Source organism: Chiloscyllium plagiosum, unplaced genomic scaffold, assembly GCF_037043375.1.
Source record: "Chiloscyllium plagiosum isolate Xiang-an unplaced genomic scaffold, Cpla_swu_hap1 HiC_scaffold_40, whole genome shotgun sequence".
In the NCBI taxonomy this organism is placed as follows: domain Eukaryota; kingdom Metazoa; phylum Chordata; class Chondrichthyes; order Orectolobiformes; family Hemiscylliidae; genus Chiloscyllium; species Chiloscyllium plagiosum.
This window is the reverse complement of record NW_028270178.1, coordinates 20,040,478-20,062,186: the sequence shown is the minus strand read 5'-3', so window position 1 is coordinate 20,062,186 and position 21,709 is coordinate 20,040,478. Positions and strand designations below refer to the sequence as shown.

The following is a 21,709-nucleotide window of genomic DNA, read 5'->3' as shown; positions in this document are numbered from 1 at the left end:
GCTGCTACCCTTGCTGTTTTAACTCTCTGCTCTTTGACATGAGTTTGCACTACTTCAGGCAATGAATTTTTGAATTCCTTCAAAATAATTACCTCTCTAAGGGCATAGGGATGTGATTCCCTCACTAGCCATAAGTACAAGTTTTGTTTGGATCAACAAACCCACATTGCCACTGGCCACTGCATCGGTTAGTCACCTTTCTGAATGAGATGAAAAAGGCTTCCACATCCTTACCATAAAATTGACCATATTTAAACAGTTTCTCACTCGGCTTCTGACTACCAGGGACATTCTCATCCTCACTCTCTTCCTCACTAAACCTACCCTCAGCCTTTATCTCCAGCCTTTTAAGCTGACTTCCCTTTAAGTGTCAGGTTTTGAACTTCAAAGCTCTCTCTCTTTTCTCTCTTCTGCGCTCTTTTTCTCTCTCCTGCTTTTAATCGCAACTCAAACTGTTTCATTTATGCTGTCCTTTCCTTATCTCTTGCCTCTAACTCAAGCTACTTCATTTGCAATTGAATTCTTGCCATCACTTTAGATTCTGATGGTTTCTCCAGCAAGTTTAAATGCTGAGCTACTGCTGTAATTATCCCTCCTTTCCTCATAGAAGCAGACAGTTCCAATTCCATCTTCTCTGCTAATTCTTGCAACTTGGTCTTCACTTTTTGCAAACCTTCCAAATTCACTGCATCTTCATCTAGAAAAGTTTGTGACTGAAAAAGACATTACCAACCCAAGCTTTGTCTACCCAATGAATTCAACACCCGAAATAGAGATTAGCACCTACCACCCGCTGTTGGAAGTCCTGGACGAGCCTCCAATCTGTTATCGACTAGGCCAGATCACTCAAAACATTCTTAAAAGGCAGCCTCAGAACATAACTTTGCAATTTGTTTTGTTAAGTATACAGTAAAAATTACCCAGAGTAAGATAGCTAGGCTACTAGATTTTAAAACAGACAAAAAAATGTATTCATAAAGTTACGCAATGCAACACAATGAACAGAATAACGAACCCCTACAGAACTCAACCTATCCAACTAGACTTAATTATGCTGTTCCAAATATACACAACAGCTCCAATAAGCAAACTCCCTTTAGAAACCAGTATAAATGCATGCTTACAGGTTGAATTTGAAGGGTAGAAAAGAGAGAGAGTTTCCACACAGCTCCCTGTTAAACTTCTGAGTTCAGGACTCCACTAAAAAACTGCTCAGCTCAGCTAGCTAAAGAGCTGACCACTCCCCTTTCATTATATAGGTCAATTCTAAAGCATGATTACTGTGGCTTGAAATTTCATCTGTTTACATATAAAGAAAAGCCTCTCAAATTCCTTTTCATCTCTGTACTAAACCAGACTGATCACAGTCTAGCCCAGTTTATTACCCCTCTGATGAAAATGAAGGGCAGAGTATCCTTGAGCCAAAGAACAGCTCTTAGAAAAAAGGGACTAGCTTTATGACAACATGGGCAAAATAAAACTGAACTTCATGACAAGTGAGGGTCATTATTCTTGACATCAATGCAGCTTTTGACTGAATCTAGAGAAAGGAACTGGAGCCCGTGGAAATGCTGCCTGTCCAAAACTGATGTTATGATCCCACCTGATTAAGTCCGATCCAGGACTGAAATCTGGAGTGATAGATCAGTTTTATACTTGTTTACCATGTTGGTTCATCACTGAACATAGTCACATGTGTCTGCCATTGTTCTTTGTCAGAAATACACAGGTTTATCACACAAAAGGGAAAAAGAAGCATATTGACATATCATCGACAGATTAGAGTGTTTACCGGTTTTGTGTGAGACCATGAGTTTGGGTTCATGTCAGACAGGTCAAGGAGGATCCAAAGTGAACAGCTATCTTTCATCTTGGATTCTTTATACGACTGTTTATTATATATTCAGATAAAATACAACAATATCAAATAGTCATCCATATACACAATGGGAACCTTATTGTTAATTTATTTAAAGACTACTTTGTCTTCTTTGTTCATAATTGTGTGCTTGTGAGATTGCCAAAAATATGTGATATCCTAACTCTGCCTCTACTCTGTTATTGATACCCAGAGAGGTAGAGCTCTGTGACATCGAGACAGGATTGTTCCAGAGTCTTAAAGCCTTTACGCAAGAATGATTTTAACAGGAAAACAAGATTTCACATTTTTCCCAGGAATATCCTTTGCAGATATTCGTTCCCAATGAAATGTAACTCCTGTCTTAACTTTAATTTTTAACTTAACTGACTGTTTCAGTTATGGCTTTGAGACATTTTTTCAGGAGAGATCACCCAAACCTCTTTTCCGTGCTGACATTTGAGAAAAGTCGACACACACTCAGTGTAGATACTTTGCAAATGCTTCTCCTGAACTGGAGTTTTTACAGCAAATGAACAGAATTTCCTTCCGCTGGGCTGACCAAATCTTTCTGCACTGAAAACATGGTGGTTCTGAATTTTATTTAACCTATTAGTAGTCCCTGGTCTTTTTTCTGTATATGTCATAAAAGTTTAACAGTTACTCCATCGGTTATTACCATACATATCGAACTAGATACTCAACGAAAGTCCACAGGCCATCTTGGAAGTGATACCTTTAGTTCACTATTCCAGATGGCTTTCTGACCATTTTAAAAAAAACTTCCATAGAACTGAATCCATACCTCTATTTTATCTCTACTTCAAAATCTAATTTACAAATCCTAATCTGTCAGACACCACCTTTCCTGTGTTCAGATAGAAGCTGGTATCCCTCAGGGCACTCAGCAATTGTTTTTCATATCCATCTGACCTCACTTCTAAAATTGAAAGAATCAACGGCTACAAATAAATGCATCAGGATGCTTTTATTGAATATTTTGCGATGCAATAACAGTTGATTAGCTTTCCAGGGGCATGCCGTGTCAGATCTCCTGTGAGGTTTGGGGACTGGGGTGGCTTTACACAAAACAAGATCGTATGAGCACAGCATTAAGGCTTTTCTAGCTGGAGATGTTTTGTGAGAACGGTGAATAGGATTTTTGTGTTGGAATTATTAATCCCGTGGAGCATTAGTAATAAGCACCAAGCTAACATTTGTTGTCCTCTTACTAATTGGTCTGGAGAAGATGATGGTAAGCTGCCTTCTTGAACCACTCCAGTGTATTTGGGGGAGGGACAGCTGTGAGGCAGGGAGAGTCCAGTGGTCAAGAGGGAAAGGGAGGCAAAAAGCGGGGAGTTTGCTTATAAATGGTATTTGAGCGTGAGGGGAGGGAGACGCAGGCAATGCGCTGGGCCTTTCCTAGAAGGTCTCCAGTTCATCAAACAGCTTCTTGTTCGTTTGGATATCCGACAGTGATAGTTTCTCATCAGAAGAGGGCAGTGGTTGGAACACCCGCATGTGTATGTAATCATTGGCATCTCCAACCACAACCTTCAAAATAAAAAGACAGCAATAAGTTTTCAATGCAATGGTGTGGCAGTGCTGTTGTTGGACTGGGGTGAACAAAATTTAAAAAAAAACACAACACCATATTATAGTCGATAGGTTTATTTGGAAGTACAAGATTTTGGAGAGCTGCTCTTTCATCAAGTAGCTAGTTTGTACTTGCCAATATACCTGTTGGCTGTGACCTGGTGTTATGTGATTTTTAAGTTCACAAAGGATGCATGCAATCTCAGTTATACCTCTTGGTCAGTACAGCACTCACTCAATACTGACCCTTCAACAGTGAAAACTGTGTCAGTTTGGCATCCTAGGTTTTTCTGGAACCAGTTCCAATCCCTACACTTCTCCCTATCTCTGTAACCTCCGACAGTCCCTGCATCCCTCCCTATCTCTGTAAGCTCTGACAGTCCCTGCATCCCTCCCTATCTCTGTAACCTCCTGAGTTGTCCATGAGCTCATACATTTCCACCCATCTCTCTTGTCTTTTACTGGGACATTACAGAAATCTGTGATTAAATATACCCCAAATAATGTATTCCAGTGAGTTGAGACATTGGTTTATTGAAGTAACAGAGAAACCGAATGAAACAGAGTGCAAACTTCAAACACTGAACAGAGTGAGTTTTCCCAATGAAGTGATCTCAATATTCATTGAAGGAGGGAACAATAAGACTATGAAATAGTGAACAGTGAAGTACGGTTGGATTTAGATGTGAAGGGGGAACACGAGGGAAGATTGTGGTCAGGATGTCAGTGGATTGGATAGTGGCAGACAAGGCATCACGGAGAGCAGCAGGAAGTGGGGTTGTCTGATACAGAGTTGGAAAATGCGAGTGCGAAGATTGATGTGTAAGGATGAGGTGAGAGAGAAATGACTGTGACAGAAGATCACAAAAGCAGGAATAGCGATAAGCAGTAAGGACAGCATAGAGGCGCTCAGGACACAATCAGATCCTGAGTGAATAGCACAGCAGGCTCCAGGGGCCAAATAGCCACAGTACTTGGTAATTTATCTGGTTTTTAGACAGAGCTTTTGGATGGATTCTGTGAGGATAAAACTGTCAGAGGAATACAGGGTGTTTGTATTTACAAACCTTGATGAAGTAATTTGTTCCAGCAACCAGTTGTGAGCGATATGAGATTGCGTGATAAACATGCAGAGGTCGATTCAACTTTTCCACAACTGAGCATTTCAACTGGGGACAGACGCAATGGAGAAAAACAGAAAATGTCAGCATTAGTGAAGAACACATTGTCAGAGGGTCAGTACTGAGGGAGTGCCGCACTGTCAGAGGGTCAGTACTGAGGGAGTGCCGCACTGTCAGAGGGTCAGTACTGAGGGAGTGCAGTACAGTCAGAGGGTCAGTACAGAGGGAGTGATGCATTGTCAGAGAGTCAGTACTGAGGGACTGCCATACTGTCAGTGGGTCAGTACTGATGGAGTGCCACACTGTCAGAGAGTCAGTACTGAGGGACTGGCGCACTGTCAGAGGGTCAGTACTGAGGGACTGGCGCACTGTCAGAGGGTCAGTACTGAGGGGGTGCCGCACTGTGTGGAGGGTCAGTACTGAGGGGGTGCCGCACTGTGTGGAGGGTCAGTACTGAGGGTGTGCCGCACTGTGTGGAGGGTCAGTACTGAGGGAGTGCCGCGCTGTCGGAGGGTCAGTGCTGAGGGAGTGCCGCGCAGTCGGAGGGTCAGTACTGAGGGACTGGCGCACTGTCAGAGGGTCAGTACTGAGGGACTGGCGCACTGTCAGAGGGTCAGTACTGAGGGGGTGCCGCACTGTGTGGAGGGTCAGTACTGAGGGGGTGCCGCACTGTGTGGAGGGTCAGTACTGAGGGTGTGCCGCACTGTGTGGAGGGTCAGTACTGAGGGAGTGCCGCGCTGTCGGAGGGTCAGTGCTGAGGGAGTGCCGCGCTGTCGGAGGGTCAGTGCTGAGGGAGTGCCGCTTAGTCGGAGCATCAGTGCTGAGGGAGTGCCGCGCTGTCGGAGGGTCAGTGCTGAGGGAGTGCCGCGCTGAGGTGTTAAAGTAGAGATTTGATTGGCCCAGGGAATCCCTTGTGGTCTTAGACCTGTAACGCCTCTCTCGGTTCGTTCCGGAGATCGTACTCTTTGGAAATCTGGAATAAAAATCTTTTACAGACAGCTTAGATTAATTTTAATCATCCCCTTTATTCACTAACAGTATCACTGTTACAACATGACACTTATACCTATTAACTAAACTGACTAGGTTCTAATCACCTTGGAGAGTAGGGTACCAGCTCTTCCAGTGCCTCAGCAGTCTACTCCGGTGTACTGCGACAAAGTGGCTTCCTTCATACAAAAGTTTACAAAAAACACTGCATGTTCTTACTTCGACAGATAAGTGTAATTTGTAAGGAAGAAAAGTTAATTGACGATCTGTGTGCGCTTGACTGATCACTCCTACAGTCCTTGAACTATCCATCTGGTGAGAAAAGCATACCCAGCTGAGTTAAGCGCCTGCTAGCGAGATAAGCTCCTATCATAGAGGTACCAGTCTCAGCTAATTGGAGAGTCCATAAGGTAACATTGCACAGCTCGCATGTCTGATTCAATTTTTTTATTTCAAAAATATACTTTATTCATAAAATTATTTTGATGTCTATACAATTGGTCATGCCATTCTAATGCACACATTGCATTTCTTTACATACAGAGATCGGAATTGATCATTCCTATGTACAAGTCTATACATTGACCATCCAGATATTTTGCTGAGGTGTCAGCGGAGCCCAATTTGAGTGTCTGATACAATTGTTTTACGAAATGGCGTCTTAGCAAGGAGGGCAAACGTTTGACCATAAAATGGCTTCCCGACAAGATTGTGTCAGGCTCTCTTCAATGTTAGGTTTAGAATAATTTTAAGCTGGGAGCAGATTCCTGCTTTTTATCTTAAGTACAGAACCATTCTGTACCTGAGGCTGAAATGTTACTGCAAGGTTGTATTTAAAATGACGAATGAGTCTCGAATTAAACATGCCTTCTTTTCAAGTTTGTGATTCACATTCAAACAAGACATAAGATCTGATTAGTTAGAATTGATAGTGGGGCAGTCTGTAAGGTTTATAGAGTGATCTGTAAGAACAGCAAGTAAGTTAAGGCTTCATCAATATTACCTTTTAGAGAGTTTGTATTTAATAACCGGTAATGGCTATTCAATATCATCATAAAGTCTCAAAATGCAATTAAATTCAATCCATAGCCGATAAGCACTAAGAGTTAATTTTCTACTGGATTCAACAAGCTCAGCACTAAAATGGTCTCTCTCTCTTGTGTCCTTTTAAACTCTCAAGTCAGCGAAGATTTTTTTTCTCATTGTGTTTGCTCCACTTGCAAGGGGTAATAAGAATCCATTGTAGTGGACAACCATTAATTACAAAGCTTTTGATAGTACAGAGTTTCGTTTCAGGGTCAGAATCAAACACACTCATTAATTTCACAAGGGAATGGCTGTGAATGTTATCACTTGGTATCCTGTTCACACAGGTTCACCGATGCTAAGGCAAATGTTCTTAATTGTCTTACAGCACCCTGTTATCACTTGGTGAGCCCAGGTATCCCTGTCTTCTGCATTCCTTAAGTTCCCCCCATTTTCTGAGCCTTCCTGCTTGTCTATTTTGAAGTGCAGTAAAAGTGTTCTATAATTCAGCATTACATTTTAGTCTAAATGTTTAAATACAAGTTTTAAGGCTGTAGACTTTCTCAGAGGGAGTGCCACACTGACTGAGTGTCAGTGCTGATGGAGAGTCACACTGTCACAGGGTCAGTACTGAGGGAGTGCCGCACTGTCAGGGGGTCAGTACTGAGGGAGTGCCACACTGTCAGTGGGTCAGTACTGAGGGAGTGCCACACTGTCAGAGGGTCAGTACTGAGGGAGTGCCACACTGTCAGTGGGTCAGTACTGAGGGAGTGCCACACTGTCAGAAGGTTAGTGCCAATGGAGCGCTGCACTGTCTCAGGGTCAGTACTGACTACCTGCTGCACTGTGAGATAGTGTCTTTCGGTTGGGACACTAAATCAATCCCACAAGCAGTGGTGAAAGTTGAGCTGATGACAATGTCTTTGGTAGAAAAGTTTTCTTTCCTCAATCATATAATTCCAAGTTTTCACCAATACATTCTTTTTTTTGTCCTTTCTGGGAGCTCGCTCTACATAAATGGCATGTGAAATCTGTAACTCCCAGCATTGTCTTGAAAACAAAAACCTCAGTTTTATCAAAGTCTCAGTGTATCCAGAGTTGGTGAAATGTGGAGTAGATTGGTCTGTTTTGTTCTACAGGGTAAAGTGGATATGGAGGAAGGTTACTTACACACTGGACAATGGCCTGAATCTCAGAAGTGACAGCTGCAACATCAGCTACACCACCAGGTACTTGTGATGCCATTCTTGTTGTCTCTCTCTTTCTCCGTCTCTCTCTTGTGCCGCCCTCCGCTCTGTTTCTCTGTTCAGCATTCTACATTTATAAAGTTTCCTCCATCCTCTTTGACCCCACCCTCAGCCTTTTATGATTCGTTTAATTCTGTCACCTGGAAAATGGGTGATAGTGCTGATTCCTGTGTGTGATTGCCTCACTCCCTCCTTCTTTCCTTCCCTTTCTGACACTCAAGCTTTCCATCCTCTGTTTCCTGTCACTTCCTCTTTTAATTTCCTGTAATTTTAACGATGAGGATTGAAGGTAGTAATTGACTGAACAGTTTTAGATTAGCTTTGGTGCCCCGTGAGAAGCAGGGTCTGTGTCTCGGCTTGGGACAGACAAAGTATTGTTAACTCTGACTAAATGTACTCCTCTCCCAAGGAGCCACGATGGGCTGAATGTCCGTCTTGCACTTTCTATCATTCCACGTTTCCCAGCTTCTGTTGTTGAGCTGTTGGTGTAAAGCCCTAATTCCCTCACACCATCTCATGTCACATTGAGAGCTCACTGCCGATTGTATCCATGCCAAGTATCAGAGGCTGTGTAATAATATACCTGTGTTAACATGCTCCCTGCCTCAGGGTTCATTCATTTGGAACCCGCATTTTCTCCATTGGTGATGAGGTTAACAGCGTGAGAAAATGAGAAGCCAGCGTAACATGGAAAATGGGAGCAGGAATAGGCCATTTGGCCCCTCGAGCCTGTTCCACCATTCAGGATGATCAAGGCTGTCCCTCCAACTCAGTCCCCTGTCCCTATTTGCTCCCCAAACACTTTAATCCAGTTAGCACCAAGAAGGAGCAGTATAGTGGCACAGTGGTTAGCACTGCTGCCTCACAGTGCCAGAGACCTGGGTTCAGTTCCCATCTCAGGCGACTGTGTGGAGTTTGCACATTCTCCTTGTGTCTGCGTGGGCTTGCTCCGGTTTGCAGTCACAGTCCAAAAATGTGTAGGTTAGGTGAATTGGCCACACTAAATTGCCTGTAGTGTTAGGTGAATGGGTAAATGTAGGGGAATGGGTCTGGGTGAGTTGCTCTTTGGAGGGTTGGTGTGGGCTTGTTGGGTCAAAGGGCCTGTTTCCACACTAAGTAATCTAATCTAAACTGTAACTAACTCCCAATTTAAATCATTTAATATTTGGGCCTGAAGTGTTTTCTGACTTCCACAAGCTCACCACTCTCTGATGAAGAGGTTTCTCCTCATCTCTGTCCAAAATGATTTACTCTGTATCCTTGAACTGTAACCCCTGGTTTTGCACTCCCTAGACAGATTTACTTTCTCAGGGAGAGAATGATTGGTTGCCTTTAAATCTAAAAGACCTGGGCTTCAAACTCATGAGAGAGATTTGAAGCAGGTGAAATTCCAAGTTTTCACCAATTCATTCTATTTTATTGTCCTTTCTGGGAGCTAGCTCTGCATAAATGGCATGTGAACTCTGTAACTCACAGCATTGTCTTGAAAACAAAAACCTCAGTTTTCTCAAAGACTCAGTGTATCCAGAGTTGGTGAAATGTGGAATGGTGGGTCTGGTTTGTTCTTCAGATTAAAGTGACTTCCACAGGCTCACCACTCTCTGATGAAGACATTTCTCCTCATCTCTGTTCAAAATGATTTACTCTGTATCCTTGAACTATGTTACGAAGCAAAGTAGCAGCAAATTTTCACTCTGCCCTCAGCAACCCTACAGTACTGATCCTTTGACGGTGGAGAACATCACTGGACTTTTGTAATGTAGTGACTGATCTGTTACATTCTATGCTGTTGGAATTTGAATTTCAATTGCGTGGTCCTGTTTGAAAAGTTAATTTGAACTTTTTCTGATGTTCTGCAAAAAGGTTCTCCATCAAGGTGGCTTTGTGATTCTTTTGTTCTCAGACAAGCCCATCAACTTCACTCGTTTCCTTTAAAGATAAATCCCTACCTTGTCTGACCTGTCTGTGACCCTTACCCCACATTTTTGATCTATGATTGCCCATTGAGTTAATCCAACAAGACTTTCAGTTATATCAGAGCATAGGAGTCTAGGGCCCATCCACTTTTTCTTTTTTCCCCTTTTTGTGTTCAGTCTTACTTACCGACTTCAGCAAGCTCTGACGGCATTGAGGTGTCCAGTGCGTCAGAGGCAAGGTTGTGTTCCTGGCAGCTGTATTTCTGAGGTTAGCCCAATGGACTCGCAGCGGCAGCATCGTTGGTGGAGGCAAGATAGTGCTGAAGTTATGGACTAATCCTAACACAGTTTTCAGGCAGTCAAATACTTTCTGACATTCCTCCATCCACTGAACCTTTCTGCACTTCTTCAACAAGTCAGTCAGTGGAGCAGCCAGACTGCTAACATTCACTGCAAACGTCTGATAAAAACACTCATTCCCAAGAATTGTGGTACTTCCCTCTTCATTGATGATATGGGAAACTCCCCACCAATCTTTGTTTTCACGTCCGGGACCATTTGTCCAGTGACATGGTTCAGTGACCTGGGCTTTGGCGAACTCACTTGTAGCCAGGTTTATCACCAAGCCTGCCCCCTGAAGTCGATTGAATAATTCCGATAGATGCTCCATATGTTACTTCCATGTATGACTAAAAATCATAAGACCTTCGATGAACACTACACAATTGCGTAATCCCAAAATGACCTTAATGGTCAGTCTTTGAAATGCGTCTGGCACATTTTTCATAGCAAATAGCATGACTTTAAATAAGTAGGTCCATTTGATGTCACGAGAGCTGAAATTTCTAATGGATCTGCCAGTATTCGCTGAGTAAATCCAACTTTGAAATATAAGTTTTTTTTCTCATTTTTTCAATACAGTCTTCCAAACCTGGGCTAAAATATGAATCAGATTTCATAGCTGCTTTGACTTTGCGATAGTTCACACAGTCATTGGGTACTACCTGGTCTTGGCATCAATACAATGGGTGAACTCCATTTGCTGCAACTCACTTGGATTATGTTGTCTTTGAGCATGTGGTCAATCTCTTTTTGCACCTGTGCCAAATTTAGAGGATTAATTCTATATAGATTAAGCTTAATTGAAACAGCATATCCTATATCTACATCATGCGTAACCAGATTAGTATTTACCAGCTTATTCCGACATATCTTCCCATGTGTTTATATTATAAGAACATACGAACTAGGAGCAGGAGTAGTCCGTCTTGCCCTTTGAGCCTGCTCTCCCATTCAATAAGATCATGGCTGATCTTTTTGTGGCCTGAACTCCACTTATCCGCCCTCTCACTGTAACCTTAATTTCATTATTGTTAAAAAAACCCCTATCTTAGCCTTAAAGACATTTACTGAAGTAGTGTCAACGACTTCACTGGTCAGGAAATTCCATAGGTTCACAACCCTCTGGGTGAAGAAGTTCCTTCTCAATTCAGTCTTAAATGTGCTCCCCCTCATTTTGAGGCTATGTCCTCTCTGAATTTCACTTGCCAGTGGCAACATCCTCTCTATGTCTATATTATCTATTCTCTTCATAGTTTTATATGTATCTATAAGCTCTTCCTCATTCTTCTAAATTCCAATGAATATAATCCCAGTCTACTCAGTCTTTTCTCATAAGCCACCCCTCAACTCTGGAGTCAACCTTCTCTGCACTCCTAATGCCAGTAGATCCTTTGTCCAGTAAGGAGACCAAAACTGCATACAGTATTCTAACTGTGGCCTCACCAGCACCGTATACAGTTTCAACATGACTTCCCTGCTTTTAACCACAATCCCTTTAGCAATGAAGGACAAAATTCCATTTGCTTTCCAAAATACCTGTTGTACCTGCAGACCAACCTTCTGTGATTCATGTACAAGGGCACCCAGGTCCTTCTGCACAGCAGCAAGTGGCAACTTTTTACCATTCAAGTAATAGTCCTTTTCACTGTTATTCCTACTGAAATGAATGACTTGACAATTACTAACATTGTATTCCATCTGCCAGACCTTTCTCCACTCACTTGAAGTATCTATGTTCCTTGAAGTATCATTGGGGTGGCATGGTGGCTCAGTGGTTAGTACTGCTGCCTCATAGCACCAGGGTCCCAGGTTGGATTCCAGCCTTGGGTGACTGTGTGGTGTTTGCACATCCTCCCACAGTCCAAAGATGTGCACGTCAGGTGAATTGTCTGTGCTAAATTGCCCGTAGTTTTAGATACATTAGTCAGAGGGAAATGGGTCTGAGTGGGTTACTCTTCGGAGGGTCAGTGTGGACTTGTTGAGCCGAACGGCCTGTTTCCACACTGTAGGGAATCTAATCTTCCTCTGAAACGTTTCCCAGTCCTCTGCACACTTTGCTCTACCGCTTATCTTAGTGTCATCTGCAAACTTTGACACACTACATGTCATCCCCAACTCCAAATCATCTGTGTAAATTGTGAATAATTGTGGTCCCAACACTGATCCCTAAGGCACACCACTAGTTACTGATTACCAGCCAGAATAGCACTCATTTATACCCACTCTTTTGCTTCCTGTTAGTCAACCAATCCTCTGTCAATGCTAATACTTTATCAGTAACACTATGCATCTTTATCTTACGCAGCAGCCTTTCGTACGGCACCTTGTCGAAGGCCTTTTGGAAATCCAAGTCTACTGGGTCCCCGTTGTCCACCATGTTCATACTATCTTCACAGAATTCCAAAAAATTAATTATGCATGACCTGCTCTTCATGAATCCATGCTGCGTATGCCCAGTGGGACAATTCTATCCCACTGCCTTGCTATTCTTTCCTTGATAATAAACTCAAACATGTTCCCCACTATAGAAGTTAAGCAAACTGATCTATAATTCCGCATCTTTTGCCCTTTTAAAACAGTGGCATCATGTTTGCTGTTTTCCAATCTGCTGGAACCGCCCTAGAGTCCAGCGAATTTTGGAAATTTACCACAAGTGTATTTGCTATTTCTCCTGCCATCTCTTTTAGTACCCTGAGATGCATTCCATTATGGCCAGGAGTTGTCTATCCTTAGCTCCATTATCTTGCCCAACACTACCTCTTCTGTGATAGTGATTGTTTCCAGATTCTCACCTACTTTTGTCTCTTTGTCAATTATTCATGTCTTCCACTGTGAAGACTGTCCCAATATACCTGTTCAATGACCCTGCCATTTCATCATATCCCTTGGCTCAATGCCTCTTCTCATCCTCGAAGGGACCATTGGTTACTTTAGCCACTCTTTTTTGTTTTATATATTCATAGAAACTTCTGCTATCTGTCTTTATGTTCTGAGCTAGTTTTTTCTCATTCCATACACATACCACCCTCTGCATGAAAAATTTAGGTCTCTTTTATATCTTTCCCTTCTCACCCTAAACTATGCCCTCTAGTTTTGGACTCCCCAGCCCAAGGGAAAAGACTTTGTCTGTTTATCCTATCCATGCTCCTCAGCCTCTGATGTTCCAGGGGAAGTAGCCCCAGCCTATTCAACCTCTCCCGATAGTTCAAGTCCTCCAACCCTGGTAACGTCCTTGTAAATCTTTTCTGAACCCCTTCAAGTTTCATAACATCTTTCTGACAGGTAGGAGGCCAGAATTGCACGCAATATTCCAATGGTGGCCTAACCAATGTCCTGTACAGCCACAGCATGACTTCCCAACTCCTGTACTCAATACTCTAACCAAGAAACAAAAGCAGACCAAATGTCGTCTTCACTATGCTATTTATTTGCGACTCCACTTTCAAGGAGCTATGAACCTGCACTCCAAGGTCTCTTTGTTCAGCAACACTCCCCAGGACCTTACCATTAAGTGTATAAGTCCTGCTAAGATTGGTTTCCCAAGATGCAGGGCCTCACATTTATCTAAATGAAACTTCATCTGCCAGTTCTCAGCCCATTGGCCCATCTGATCAAGATCCCATTGTACTCTGAAGTAACCTTCTTCGCTGTTTACTACATTTCCAATTTGTGTTATCTGCAAACTTACTAAGTATACCTCTTATGCTCATATCCAGATTATTTATATATAATAAGAACCCAGCACCGATCCTTGTGGCACTTCACTGGTCACAGGCCTCCAGTCTGAAAAACAACCCTCCACCACCACCCTCTGTCTTCTACCTTTGACCCAGTTCTGTATCCAAATGACTAATTCTCCCTGTATTCCATAAGATCTAACCTTGCTAATCAGTCTCCCATGGGGAATCTTGTCGAATGCCTTACTGAAGTCCATATAGATCACATCTACCATTCTGCTCTCATCAATCTTCTTTGTTACTTCTTCAAAAACCTTAATCAAGTTTGTGAGACATGATTTCCCATGCACAAAGCTATGTTGACTATCCCTAATCAGTCCTTGCTTTTCCAAATACAAGTACATCCTGTCCCTCAGGATTCCCTCCAACAAGTTGCCCACCATGGATGTCAGGCTGTCTGGTCTATAATTCCCTGGCTTGTCCTTACCACCTTTCTTAAACAGTGACACCACGTAAGACAACTTTCAGTCTTCTGGCATCTCACCTATGACTCTCGGTGATACAAATATCTTAGTAAGAGACTGAACAATCACTTCCCTAGCTTCCCCACAGAGCTCTCGGGTGCACCTGTTAGGTCCTGGGGATTTATCCACTTTTATGTGTTTCAGGACATCCGCACTTCCTCTGTAATATGGACATTTTTCAAGATGTCACCATCTATTTCCCTACATTCAATATTCCATGTCCTTTTCCACAGTGAACACTGATGCAAAATATCATTTGGTAATCCTGACCATAAGCTCTTAACATGATTTTTAGTGTTTGATGCCATCTCTCTCTCACGTTCCCGGTGATTACACAGAAAATTTGAATTGCTTTATTTCCAAGTTATCCATAAATTCCTTGAATAATTTGGATATGAAGTTTGATCCTTGATCTGAATGGATCTCTACTTGTAGTCTGTATCTTGTGAAAAATTTAAGTAATTCTTCTACAACCGTTTTAGCTGTGATGTTGCGTAATGAGGTTGCCTCTACAAATCTAGTCGACGCATCCATTATTGTTAATAAATACTTATTCCCACTTTTTATTTGAGGTAGGGGACCTACACAGTCCATCAAGACTCTTGTGAAAGATTCCTCAAATGTTGGAAAAGGTATTAAAGGTGCAGGTTTTATTACTGCCTGTAGTTTTCTGATCAGCTGACATGTATGATGCATCTGGCAAAATTCAACCACATCTTTGTGTAGTCCAGCCCAGTAAAACTGTCTTTGTATTTTAGCCTGTGTTTTCCTCACCCCTAAATGACCCTCCAAATGGTAACTCATGTACCATTCGCAACATCTCCTTTTTGTATCCTATTGGCAAAAGAATTTGATGAATGTTTGCCCATTTCTCATCTACTTGAATGTGTGATGGACTCCATTTCCTCATTAAGACAATATTTGTTGAATAATAACACACAGGAATTCTTTGGAAATGCCTTTTGATATAACTGTTTGAACTCCTCATTTTTCTGCTGTAATTCAATCAGCTGAGCAGAGCTAAAAGTACTTGCATGTTTACCCATTTTCTCCTTCTCTGTTCCACTTATCGGATCAAAGAAAGTTTTGGATAACACTATGTCAGCTTCCTTATCTGTGCCTTTTGATCTCTCCTGCTTCAACTTGTGCCTCTGTGATCTTGTGATCACAATCAGGAAAAATTCCTGCATTAACATTCTCCATGTCTTCGGTTGCCTGCGTCTCCATTGGTCTTTCAACGAGAGTAGGCAGCATGCCTACCAGTGAATCAGCTGCAAGGACAAATTGTATTCCTGGAGCTGAGAGTTTGTCCAGTACTCCAAACAGAAATCCCCTACTTTTATCTGGACTCTCTAGCCTCACTTTACATAACTGAGCACTTTTTGTCTCACCATGAATCCCAGTTACTGGTACCTTTTCTGGCAATAGTCCCTCAGGAGTAAACATCTCCTCATCCTTTAGTATTATAGACTGAGAGCATCCTGTGTCCCTTAATATTGTAACCTCCTTACACTTACCTATTACATCTGGCTTATGTGAATAAACTTTACCCTTGCATGTATATATTTTAAGCAGATCTGGCACTTCCTCCTTAACCAACCTCTGATCATCTTGTACACTCGGAGGGATTTGTCTAACTTCCCTTGTGCTTTCTGTTACTGTCCAACAAAACCTCCAGGCTTGTCGGGATTTTCTACATCTGACTTTCTCCTAGCCCATCAATACTGTGCTTTTGTGTGGCCCACTTTATTACAATAAAAAGACCAGAGCCTTTTAACTTCTTTGTCCTTCTCAAGGGTTTATTTTTAACCTTTGGTAAGGTATCTTTATGATTTCCATTGAGATCTACCTTTCCCTTTCCACGTGAGGATTTCTCTTTGCCCCAATTTCTATCCCTCATGGAAGCCAAACTGAGTTTTATGGACCAGCTCATAATCATCAGCCACTTCAGCTGCTACCCTTGCTGTTTTAACTCTCTGCTCTTTGACATGAGTTTGCACTACTTCAGGCTGTGAATTTTTGAATTCACCAAAATAATTACCTCTCTAAGGACATCATAAGATTGCTCAATTCTTAAAGCTCTTATCCATCTATCGAAATTACTCGGTTTGATCGTTTCAATCTCAATATAGTTTTCACCAGGAACCCTCCTTAGGTTCATGAAATGTTATCTATCGGCTTCTGGTACAAGCTCATATGCACTGAAGATGGCTTTTTTCACCACCTCATACTCCCCAGATACCTCCTTTGTTCGGGATGTGATTCCCTCACTAGCCCTACGTACAAGTATTGTTTGGATCAACAAAACCCACATTGCTACTGGCCACTGCATCTGTTAGTCACCTTTTCAAATGAGATGAAAAAGGCTTCCACATCTTTCCTATAAAGTTTAGGTAGTGCTTGAACATAAGTTTCTCACTAGACTACTGACTACCAGGGACTTTCTCATCCTAACTCTCTTCCTCATTAAACCTACCCTCAGCCTTTATCTCCAGCCTTTTAAACTGACTTCCCTTTAAGTGTCAGTTTTTGAAGTTCAAAAACTCTCTTTTCTCTCTTTTGCTGCTCTCTTTTTCTCTCTCTTCTGCTTTTAATCACAACTCAAACTGTCTCATTTCTGCTGCCCTTTCCTTATCTCTCACCACTATCTCAAGCTGCTTCATTTGCGATTGAATTCTTGCCATCACTATAAATTCTGATGGTTTCTCCGGCAAGTTTAAATGCTGAGCTACAGCTGTAATGATCTCTCCTTTCCTCATAGAAGCAGGCAGTTTCAATTCCATCTTCTCTGCTAATTCTTGCTACTTGGTCTTCTTCACTTTTTGCAAATCTTCCAAAGTCACCGCATCCTCATCCAGAAAAGGTTTGGTGACTGAAAGAGGCATTACTAACCCAAGCTTTGTCTACCCAACGAATTCAACATCCGAGACCTACCACTCGCTGTTTAAAATCCTGGAAGAGCCCCCAATCTGTTATGGACTAGGCCAGATCACGAAAACATTCTTAAAAGGCAGCCCCAGACCAAAACTTTGCAATTTGTTTCAGTAAATGTATAGTGAAAATTACCCAGAGTAAGATAGCTAGGCTGATTACTAGATTTGAAAACAGACAAAAAATTTATTCACAAAGTTACACAATGAAACACAACGAACAGAATAAAGAACCCCTACAGAACTCAACCTGGTCAGCTCGACTTAATTATGCTGTTCCCAATATACACAACAGTCCCAGTATGCAAAATCCCTTTAAAAACCAGAATAAGTATAACACATGCTTACAGATTGAAGTTGAAGGGTAGAAAAGAGAGAGTGTTTCCACACAGCTCCCTGTTGAACTTCCTTGTTCAGGACTCAATTAAAAACTGCTCAACTCAGCTAGCTAAAGAACCGACCACGCCCCTTTCATTATACAGGTCACTTCTAAAGTATGACCATGTTGGCCTGAAGTCTCATCTGTTTACATATGAACAAAAGGCCTCTCAAAATCCTATTCATCTCTGTACAAAACCAGACTGATCGGAGTTTGATTGTTTCATTGTATGCTGTGATACTTATAAATGCTGTCTTGCCAACTATCCAGCTCTATTTAATTGTTCTCTAAAATTTGACACATAGTCCAAATGGGTCGTCTGACCTATTAATTTCTCCTTAATCAATTTTAACAGTCCTCTTACTTCATGCCCCAAAATTAATTCAAATGGACTGAATTTGGTTGATCCATTTGGTGCGTCTCTGATTGCAGAAAGTACAAACGGACTTCCCTTATCCCAATCAGAGAGTTAAAGAGTCATAGTGATGCACAGCACAGAAACAGAAGTTTTGGTCCAACCTGTCCATGCTGACCAGATATCCCAACCCAATCTAGTCCCATCTACTAGCATCCAGCCCATATCCCTCCAAACCCTTCCTAGTCATATATCCATCCAGATGCCTTTCAAAAGTTGCAATTGTACCAGCCTCCACGACGTCCTCTGGCAGCTCATTCCATACCCGTACCACCCTCTGAGTGAAAAAGTTGCCCCTTAGGTCTCCTTTATATCTTTTCCCTCTCACCCTGTTTGTGTTTTACCTTCAGTGTTTCTTCCTCTGAAATTATTTGTAATTCATGTTTTTACTACTTTCCTTTACCTCTTCAACCAAGCTCACTAGCTTCTCCTGTTTTCCCACATCTGTCTTCCAGTGCTTTTTCTAAACCACCAACACTGCAACTTTATGACAGGGAAAGCCCCTAATTTTTTGTTTTTACTTTCCTTTCCCTGTCATGGGTTTCTTTTAGTATTTTGTGGTAATCTATCTTTGCTATCATTCATGAGATGTTCTTTTCCCCAATTTCTAACTCTTGCAGATTGAAATTGATGTTGGTGGCCAACCTTTGATTCATGAACCAAATCATTGGTCATCTGCCATTTTCTCTGCTTACCTTGCAGTGTTAACTCTCTGCTCTTCCACATGAGTTGTCACTACTTCAGGAAGTGAATTTTTGAACTCCTGCAAAAGAATAGTCTCTCTAAGAGCATCAAATGTTTGACGTATCTTCAGATGCGCTTATCCATCTATCAAAATTACTTCGTTTGACCAATGTAAAATCTGCACCTACACCTCCCCCCTCACTTTCATCCAAGGCCCCAAAGGATCTTTTCACATCAGCAGAGATTTTCCTGCAAATCCAAAAACCTCATCTACTGTGTCCATTGTTCTTGATGTGGTTTCCTCTACACTGGGGCTACAGGATACCAATGCACACAATGTTTCACAAAACATCTCTGAGACACACGCACCAAACAACCCCACCACCTTGTGGCTGATAACTTCAATTTTCCATCCCACTCCACCAAGGACATGCAAGTCCTGGGCCTCCTCCACTGGCAAATACAAGCCACTTAATGCCTGAAGGAAGGACGCCTCATCTTCCAACTTGGGACACTTCAACCATATGACATCAACATCGATTTCACCAGTTTCCTCATCTGCCCTCCCCCCACCTCATCCCAGATCTAACCCTCTAACTCAGCACCATCCTCTTGAACTTTCCTACCTGTCCATCTTCCTTCCCAGGTATCTGCTCCGCCCTCTGCTCCAAACTATCACTACCATCCTCCACCTGCATCCACCTATTGCTTTCGCAGCTACTTTCCCCCCACCCTTAACCTCCTACTTATCTCTCAGCCCCCTTCTTCCCCCAACATTCCTGATGAAGGGCTTATGGCCGAAACAATGACTTTCCTACTCTTTGGATGCTGTCTGACCTGCTGTGCTTTTCCAGCACCACACTTTTTGCCCCTTAAACTCTAGGTACATTTGACCATGTTTCCTCCTTAGATTCCTAAAAGGTTGTCTGTAGGCTTCTGTCACAAGTTCGTATACGCTTTAGATGGCTTATTCTATTTCATCAAACTTCCCAGTACCCCCTCTGATAATGATAATTATCTCACCGGCTCTACCTACCAACTTTTTTTGAATCGACAATATCCACATGGTCACCGGCCATTTCGTTTGTTCAGCTACTTTCTCAAATGAAATGAAAAAGGCTTCTACATCCTTCTTGTAGAACTTAGGCAATGTTTGGACATATTTAAACAGATTCTGGATCAGTGGTGCTGGAAGAGCACAGCAATTCAGGCAGCATCCAACGAGCAGCGAAATCGACGTTTTGGGTTTTTGCCCGAAACATCGATTTCGCTGCTCGTTGGATGCTGCCTGAATTGCTGTGCTCTTCCAGCACCACTGATCCAGAATCTGGTTTCCAGCATCTGCAGTTATTGTTTTTACCTCATATTTAAACAGATCCCCACCAAGCCTTTGGCTGCAATGGATTGCTCTCTTTCACTGTCCTCATCACTACTTTCACTGACCTTTCACTTCTACCTCCACCATTTTAAGTTGATTTTGAGTTTTCAGTTCCAACTGCTGAAGTTCAAAAACTCTCTCTTTCTCCCTTTCCTCTAACTCTTTTTCCTTTTCTTTTACTGGGGCCTTCCTTTGTTTTCTTTTTGTTCTACCAGTGCTTTTTCCTCTGCTTATAATCATAATTCAAACTGTTTCATTTCCTTTTCCCTTATCATTGCCTCACATTTAAGCTGCTCCATTTGAAATTGAATTTTAGCCATTTCCAATTATTCTGGTTACAATCCTGGCAATTGTGGACACTGAGCTTTTGCCACAATTATTTCCACTTTCCTGAAAGACACAGACAACTCCAACTTTAACTTCTTTGCTATTCATCAGTCTAATAATGAAAGGGAAGAAGCTATTCCTGAACCTGTTGGTGCATTTGTTCAAGCTTTTTGTCTTCTGCCTGACGGAAGAGGTTGGAGGAGATCGTTACCAGGGTACGATGGGTCTTTGATGACGTTGGCAGCCTTTCCATGGTAACGGGCCGTGTAAATGGAGTCCATGAATGAGAGGTTGGCTTCCACGATGGGGTGTGCACACAACCTCCTGCAGTTTCTTATGGTCCTGGGCAGAGCAGTTGCTATTATAACATAGAACATTAAAAAGTACAGCACAGAACAGACTCTTACGCCCACGATGTTGTGCCGAGACTTAATCCTAATGTAAAATATAGTTACTTAACCTACGCATCCCTCAACTCACTGCTATCCATATGCATGTCCAGCAGTTGCTTAAATGCCCCCCAATGACTTCACTTCCACCACCTCAACTGGCAATGCATTCCATGCATTCACACCTCTCTGCATAAAGAACCTACCTCTGATTTCTCCTTTATACCTTCCTCCTATATACCTTCCTTCTAATATCTTCAAACTATGACTTCTCATACCAGTCAATCCTGCCCTGGGGAAAAGTCTCTGGCTATTATGCACCTAGACAATATGGCTTCAGTGGTGTATCTGTAAAGGTTGGTAGGGGTCCTTTTGGGCATGCCAAATTTCCTGAGCCGCCTGAGGAAGAAGCAGTGTTGTTGTGCCTTCTTGACCGTCGCATCTACATGGGAGGTCCAGAATAGGTTGTCAGTTATTGTCACTCCTTTAGTTTTGCTGATGTTGTAAGAGAGACTGTTCTCATTACACCACATCACTATAGTGCATCAATAAAATGTGTTTTCCATCAAGCCTGGTAGTTTGACTAATCGAATTGCATTCGGAACAAAACGCTTGTCCTTAAAATAAGAAAAATGTTATGGTGTAGGCAATCTCTGAAGCATGTTTTGAGAGAGTTTGGTTTGGTCTATAACAAACTGTGGGCTTTTGTCCATATCAAAATCTCTCAGTCCAGGTTGGCTTTAGGATTCTTGGACTCAAAGGCGGTGAGTGTTGGTGTTTTTCTTACTTCAGTGTAGTGTACTTAGACTTTCGGAAAGCCTTTGATAAAGTCCCACAGAGGAGATTAGTGAGTAAAATTAGGGCACATGGTATTGGGGGCAAAATACTGACTTGGATGGAAAATTGGCTG

General features: G+C 42.2%; 1 protein-coding gene and 1 long non-coding RNA gene across 4 annotated transcripts in view; one reads left to right on the top strand and one right to left on the bottom strand.

The window, feature by feature from the left end:
- The window catches only part of LOC122544097 (uncharacterized), a 65,174-nt gene that overhangs the window by 16,502 nt on the left and 26,963 nt on the right, over nt 1–21,709 (top strand). Inside the window, exon 2 of the long non-coding RNA XR_015754012.1 lies at nt 7,731–7,820. This is a non-coding gene — a long non-coding RNA (uncharacterized LOC122544097). The remainder of the gene's footprint in view (nt 1–7,730; nt 7,821–21,709) is intronic.
- Nucleotides 2,832–7,890, bottom strand: LOC122544095 (cystatin-B-like). Of its 3 annotated transcripts, XM_087981773.1 has the most exons (4): nt 7,762–7,820; nt 5,501–5,561; nt 4,522–4,623; nt 2,832–3,412 (listed from the first exon to the last, which is right to left on the bottom strand). In XM_087981773.1, exons 1-4 carry the CDS (start codon nt 7,803–7,805, stop codon nt 3,281–3,283), a joined length of 339 nt encoding a protein of 112 aa, XP_087837899.1. In that variant the 5' UTR covers nt 7,806–7,820; the 3' UTR covers nt 2,832–3,280. The 3 variants fall into 3 exon arrangements, with proteins under 3 accessions (XP_087837899.1, XP_043539054.1, XP_087837898.1); XM_043683119.2 differs by lacking the exon at nt 5,501–5,561 and having other exon boundaries at nt 7,762–7,890; XM_087981772.1 differs by lacking the exons at nt 5,501–5,561; nt 7,762–7,820 and having other exon boundaries at nt 4,522–5,106.

Bases quoted from the DNA above. Each gene is read 5' to 3' on its own strand.
- LOC122544095 (XM_087981772.1), bottom strand. From the start codon at position 4,812: ATGCATCACTCCCTCTGTACTGACCCTCTGACTGTACTGCACTCCCTC. The intron at 3,413-4,521 runs GTTTGTAAATAC...TTTATTTTGAAG, and splicing joins GAACAAATTACTTCATCAAG to GTTGTGGTTGGAGATGCCAA.